Genomic DNA, 7286 nt, shown 5'->3' with positions numbered 1-7286 from the left:
AATGAAGGCTGTCCACAGAGCAGTAAAACTGAGGAGAAAGACATCCTTAACTTCGTGGTCCTAGCATGTTCATCATTGTTTGGACTGAATAAAGTTTATAACAATACCCGAAATCGCTGATGAGTGAATTAGACCAGTGACTCCCTGATTGCGCATCTCTGAGGGGGTTACACACTATATGTACTGGGGTCTTGGGACCACATACCTGTAGTTTTCAAAGCATGCCAGATATTGGCTAATGTGTAGCCAGGATTGAGAAATACTGAATTAGACTTACGAGGTATGTAAACTAACAAAGAGCACTGGACTTTAAATCATGAACAATGGATTTTGGCTCAAGTTCTGTCACTATCTTGGTGGTTAAATTTGAAAAAAATTAAAAAAATAAAGACTGGAAGCCATTGGAGATTGCAAAAGGCCCTTCCGTTTCCAACAGTCTCTGTTGTCTCTTTTTAATGACCGAACAGCTGGTTGTTCTATTCAATTCAGGCAACCTGATAGTTGTATCATAGAGAAAACCTGAAATTCTTTCAGGGCTCTGTGAAGCTGGGAGGCTTTGGGTTTCCATATTGAAGTCCATTTTGCTCTAATCAGCTGGTCAGTTTAGTCTCAAAATGATTGATTCTGTTAGCCTGAGGAATGTTTTGTCCTTGGAGTAGTATCCTAGTGTATGGTATAAAATCAACAAATTTTGGTAAAATAACTATATAAATAAATATAGTCATCACCTGTCTCAATAGATAAGGCGACTTTCAGAGTCTATCTATTGATCGATCTATGTATCATCTATCTAAATATGCCTTATATATTACAAATACAAAGTTAGTTATCTGCTCTTCTGATAAACAATGAGATCTGACGCAGAGGTAGTGGGACTCAGGCCTCTGGAGGTGTCTACACAGAAGTGGATGATGAGGGTGGTAAGGTCTCTTTCAACCTGTATTCAACCCATAATTTCTAGGATGAGAAGGTGTATAAAGTACCGTCAGGGCTTCCATTCCATGCTTGATATTTGCACAACAGAATGAGGGCCAATTAAATGTCACTGGTTCTGGTGGTGTAGATTTTCCTTTGGGATCAAGAGTCCCAGGGCTACTGTTTTGAAAGACTCGAGATGTTTCTCTGCATTTGGGAAAGCTTGATACATTTGTCTACCATTTCAAATTTTGGGCTTCATAATGAAATGGGGCAATCAATTAAAATTAAGAGCTTAGTCGTTCTAAAGTGTTAGAGGGATTGAGACTTCTAGAGCTCTAAAGTCTGCTTAGGCACACAGCTTGCAAATGCACTCTCATGGCCAAAGCTGAATATTTATAAAATCATTTTCTGAGATGAAGATGGTATAAAAGGAGATAAATGATACTGTGACTTTTATAAGGCTGACCATGGACCAAAGATGCAAACTAGTGGCCTGTGCTGATTCAGAGAGCAGATATGTTTTGTGTAGCCCACACTGTATTTAAAAAAAAAAAAAAAGACTGTGTTACCAACATTTAAAAACCAGGAACGAACACACACACACACACACACGCACACACACACTCACACACACTCAGTGTAACGACCTCCTCTTAACTTGATTGCTTCTGCAAAGACCCTTTTTCCAAATAAGGTCACATTCATGAGTGCAGAGGGTTAGGACTTCAAGATATCTTCTTGGGGGACACAATTCAACCCAGAAGCTTCAAACTAGCTTTCTGACCTGTAGAATGGATATAATAGTAGTGTCTGTTAGATATAGTTCTTGTGAGGATGAAATAACCAATATTTCCAGGCCCTCTTATAGTGCCTACAACATAGCTGAACTCCACAAAAGCATTTTGTCTTTTTGTTCTCTTTCCACATCTCTTCCCTCCTCTCCTTCTCCGCTCAGTCACCCAGATCCTTGACTTTTTTGTCATTTTTGTTTGCTGAGGATAGAAATAGGAAACAAACACAGATCCATCCTTCCTGTCATTAATTTAGCAGGTGATATTGCAGTGATATTCTTTCAAACTAATGTGTTTACCTGTTACGGTATTTCCAGACAGGATTCAGACGCCAGTGGCATGGAAAAAACAGCTTTCTACTTGCCAGTACAGCATCCCCAGGTCTCCTCCTGTAAGTGTAGCTTCTTTCGAAGAAAACAAACACGGAGAAACCAGTCCCTCCCCAGCACCATCCCGTGAATGGGACGAGACCACATTGATCTTCACTGTCAGACAAGAAATTAATAAGCGGGACCGAGGAACACCCAAGCAGGCCTCGAGCCGTCCGTGTTGGGAACAACAAATGACAAAAAAGCCTATGCAGTCTTACTCAGTATACCCTGCACACCTGGAGGCTGTAGGCACGCACATCATCAGACATGTGAGACTTCAGGACCAGCCGTCTCGAAATTCCAAGACAGATATTGTCCCATCTGGTAAGTCTTACTTTGGGCTCCTAGTTCCTTTTTTTTTTCTGTCTTTTCAACTGGTTAGATTTTGTTTTTTAATGTCAATATAAACAGCAAAGTTACAACTCAAGGGCAGAGCCTATCCTAGAAGGTTCTATAAGAACTGTATCAGACAGTTTTTAATGGAAGTCTACTTGTTGCCAAGTATTGTATTAGAGAGAGTAAGTTGATAACAAGTGTGAGTTGATAACAAGCTATTTGATGATTCAGGTATTGTACCAGATAATAATGATAATGATAATTATTATCATCATCGTCATTCCAGCCCCCATTTATTACGTTCTCACCATATGGCAGATACTGCGCTGAGCATTTCACATTTTTTAATGAAATCCTCATATACCACTCTCAGGCAGATCATGTGATTATCACCATTTTAAAGGTAAGAAAGCTGTGAATTCATAGCACAGAATAAGATGTATGATAACGAAGTGTCGCAAAATCACAAACAGGAAGAATGATGAAAAGTAAGGAAATGGACCAGAAGGAATAAGCTTTGGAACCAAGAAGATCCGGGCTTTTCCCGTTTCAGTTCTATAGCCATGATAAAGTCCCAAAAATGTTCTTTGACCCCAGTATTTTCATTTGTGAACTAATGACAAATCCTGCTTTCACGAGATATTGTAACTAGAAGACTGATATATATATATTTATATATATATATAAAATGTCCTGAACATAGCAGGGACGAATGGCTGTTGTGGTGATGGTGGTGGTGTTTATGGTTTTGATATTCAGACTGGAGGATAGAAAATGTAAGGAAATAATGTGTATCTCCAAATATTCTAGGAATTATAATGCAGAAGAAGGATCAGACTGCTTTTATGTAGCTTTTTTTTTTTTTAAGGGAACTTTTTTGGTGGGTTGTTCTCAAATGTTTGTACAGTTTGTTGGAATTCACCAAAAGACATATTTTGACTCAATAAAAAGGAGAGTGTTCTTTGAACTAGAGGAGACTATACTCCTTGGGCTAGAAGTGTTCAAGTATGGGCTGGGAGACCATCTAGCAAAGATGCTGAATCAGAGATTCCTTCATTTCTGGGAAGCTAGGCTTGAGGACAGGATGCTGAGGATGCTGGTTGGTCAGCATTTTTTGTCTTATTGTGTATAAAGCAATGTGCTAAGATCTGAACACACATCTTCAGTTTTGATCCATATGGCCACCCTCTGAGATAAGCACTGTTATTTTCCCATGGTTTAGATAGAGAATTGGAGGCGCATAGTGATTCTGCAACTTTAGAACTGGAACCAGCTTTCAAACCCTCCAATTTGACTCCAGGTCAGAGCATTTTTATATTAAGGTTCTAAATATGACAATAACAGCTCATGGGTATTGAGCACTCACTATGTACTAGGTATTTTACATTTTATCATGTTCTTTCCTCAGATACTTAACTAGTTTGCTTTTTCCTTTCCTTCAGGTCTTTGCTGAAATATGACCTATGTGAGTCTTCCTAACCTTTCCTGCTTTATATTGCTCCTTATGATTTACCACCTGCTAACACTTACACATTTCATCATTTCTTATTTAATGGTCTACTTCTGTTCCCATTCCCTTTCTCCACAACTACAATGGCAGCTCTGTAAGTACAGGGATATCACCAGCTTCATTTCTTTCTATATCTCCATTGTCTAGAATACTGCCAGGCACATAACAGACACTCAAATATTAATGGATGAATAAATGCATAAATAAACAATTCCACTAGCAATCCTGTGAAGTAGGTAATACAATTCTCATTTGTCAGGTATGGACAAAGAAGTTTAAGCCAGGTGATGTGCCAGGATTTGAATCTATGATGGTCTGGCCCCAAAGCATCGTTTATTCCATTATACGCCACAGCCCCTCTAAGGCAGTTTGTTACAAAATTCATCATTATCAAAGCGTGTTCAGGGAAGGAATTCCTATTCTTTGGTTCAAGACAGAGAACAGAGTATTCTGTTTAGGTTATATTCTGTTGCTTCAAATTCCAGAGCTGTGTCTGTGTTCTGTGCTGGAATCTTCTTACACTGATGATTGACGCCAGTGAATGGGTTATTGGCCAAAGCTGGAAATCCAAACTGACAAACAGCTATTCAGCATGTAGTTTTCACAAGCCAATGTGTTGGGCTCTCTGAAAGCTTTTATTTAAGTAGCAATATTGAAAGGTCATCCCACTTTATTTCCAGGAAATAATTCTCACATTGGAGAAATCAGATTCATTAAAATGTTTCGCTCTTTGACTTGGTTATGTTGAGTGTGTCATTGAAGATACTCAATACATACCAGGCAGAGAACAAACAGTATGTGATGAACTAAATTGAATTACCCGGAGATAGATTGGCTATTTGACACCCACTGTCAGGAAGGTAATGTACATTGTAAACCTTTTACATATTTTTTAAATTTGCAAATGATCCTGTAAGTTGTTCCAAATATTCTAGACATCTCTATGCTGTTCAAAGCCTGTAAAAAATGTGTAGAAAGTGATTTAAAGCATGTAAGTTATCTTAATTAGCTACTGAAAAATTAGACTTTAATTTGTGTGGGTCAATGGGCAGAATTTCTCAGGTAAAAACTTCAAATTGTATATATCATATACACATACACACATTATATATATACATATGGAAATACAGGTGGAATATATATACATACATATATATTCTTTTACAGTATTGGCTGTATTGTAAAAATTACCTCATCTGTTATATGAATATATGATTTGGTTGAACAAAGAAAAAAATCAAATGTATTATTATTAGTGTGCATGTATGTGTAGACCCAGCATAATATTAATTCACTAATTGTTCTCATTTTCAGCTGGTTCGAAAGTTCTAATAAAACTCATGAAGTAATTGCCTCTTAGATTTTTAAATTATCAGTTGTAAGGCTAAATGGGCTGTGGATCCATTTGTTTTGCATACTTAACTCCACTTAATAATTTTCTATTCACAAACTTTGTCCAAATTTAGAATTTGAGGCCCAGTTTTAATCACCAGTTCTTCTGGTTCTGTCTTTTTAGAAGTTTTGAACAGTTTTCCCTGAAATAAAAAGTTTTATGAGGATTCTGTAAAAATTATTTGGAGGGGGTGCTTCCAAAAATTAGGAAAGGGACAGATGGCATTTTATTTTCTTAAAGAAATGTGGGGGAGCATGTAACGATAATGTCAGGGCATTTCCCCACCCTCTCGTTGAACATTGCAAGTGTTGATTTCTCAAACTTTCAGTTATGAGGAGATTTTTTTTTTTTTTTTACAAGTCCTAGCAGGGTGGGTAAATTCCACACAATTCTGTGTCACTCCTGCCCTTCTTTGTCCTCCAGGTACTGCTGCGAGGCCTTCTACAGCCATCGGTCTCTGCAGGGGAAGCCAGACCCCCTTTGCCCTCTCGAGGGTCTCCTGGAGTTCCTCAGAGGCCAAGCTGGAGGAGAGGATGGCAGCCACAGTAGGCCCTCTGGCAAACCCAGATTCCCAAAGCAGGCTCGAGGGCGTGCCCGGAAATCCAGTGGGAAGAGGCACAGTTGCCATGGCACTGGAGATGCTCCCCAAGCATCCTCATCCCCTGGGGAAAAGGGGGCTGAGGGCAGACGCCTCCCTCCAGGGCAGTGTGGCAGGAGCGCCCCTTCCTCAGCTTGCCAGGGCTCCCACCCATCTCCCCTCAAAGAGGTTAATCAAGGCTTGGTCTTCTCCCCCCTCCCGCCCACCCCAGCGTTTCCATACGGTTTGTTCACAGGCCCCTCCTAGGCCGGGGGTGAATGCTCACTTACATTGACCGCTGCGAGGGAATTGTTCGGCGAGGGCTGCCCATCTTCAAATCAATGCCTGCCCAGAACAACAGAAAGGGCCTCAGATGTACTGGTTTCCACAGAACCATTGTTAGGCTTTTGTGAAGTAGTTTTGAACCTAATAAATAATGTCAAAAGTCTCCATCACAGCCAAAAATGTTCCTTTTGAAGCATTTCTAATAGTATTTTTGTTCTGCGGTGTCTCCAAGTGTCACAAAGAATTTGTGCCTTACAATGGGAATGGGGTACATCGTGTGCCACTTCCCAATGCGCCTGAAGGCACAGCAAGGACCCTTCTTTGTTTCGCTCTCCCAGGTAAACGGCTTCACTTGCCAACCTGGGCTTTGGTTTAAGGATGTTTTCTAAGGGCCTTTTGAATTTTTAAACAGAGGTTTGGAAAACATAAGTGAATGTTTGTAATTTAATAGTTAACATGAAATTTGATTACTTCTGAGGTGCCTAGGAGAATTCTTCAGGCTATGTTAAGGTTTTTATGTCAGTAACTTGAGGCTGGATCTTCTTTTGAGGCTCTGAAAGACTTGGAACTAGGTTTAGTGCACAAGACATGCTGAATGTTCTGATTTGTGATTAAAAAAAAAAAAAATCTGGGAGCAGCTTTGGGAATATTTTATCAAAGTGGTCATTTTAGGCGCTGTTTTTGATTTTGGTTAACTTAAATTAAACATGGCTTTGCATCGTGATGCAAATAGAGACTGACCTTATCAAATTATTCTATAGATTTATTTTTTTCTTTCTAATGTACTATTTTTCTTTCGATATTGAGAGAGAAATATAAATCAATGTGACCAATACATCAATATACAAGGTACACTCAAGTTCCTTGAAATTTTCCTACAGGCTTGGATTCATAGAGTTTGATACATAGAAATTATAATATATGTTTGGACTTTAGACTTGGTGATAAGTCCGTTTCCTAAATTTGAGACTTATCATCAAATCTCAAGTCCAAATTTAAGTATCAAAGTTTCAATAGGAATGATATGTTATAACTAGTAAGTGATTAACATTTGGGAATCCATTTAGTCCTATAAGGATGATTTGATTTCTTTGAATATTAACGT

At 38.9% G+C, this 7286-nt stretch overlaps 1 protein-coding gene across 1 annotated transcript; it reads left to right on the top strand.

Moving 5' to 3' along the window:
- Positions 1 to 1998: 1998 nt before the first annotated feature.
- On the top strand, positions 1999 to 6191 carry LG02H12orf42 (linkage group 02 C12orf42 homolog). Its single transcript, XM_019732077.2, has 2 exons — positions 1999 to 2404; positions 5743 to 6191. Exons 1-2 carry the CDS (start codon positions 1999 to 2001, stop codon positions 6189 to 6191), a joined length of 855 nt encoding a protein of 284 aa, XP_019587636.2.
- The last annotated feature ends 1095 nt before the right edge of the window (positions 6192 to 7286 follow it).

Source organism: Rhinolophus sinicus, linkage group LG02 (genome assembly GCF_036562045.2).
Source record: "Rhinolophus sinicus isolate RSC01 linkage group LG02, ASM3656204v1, whole genome shotgun sequence".
Lineage (NCBI taxonomy): Eukaryota > Metazoa > Chordata > Mammalia > Chiroptera > Rhinolophidae > Rhinolophus > Rhinolophus sinicus.
The sequence above is the reverse complement of the archived record's forward strand: the minus strand, read 5'-3'. Positions and strand labels throughout refer to the sequence as shown.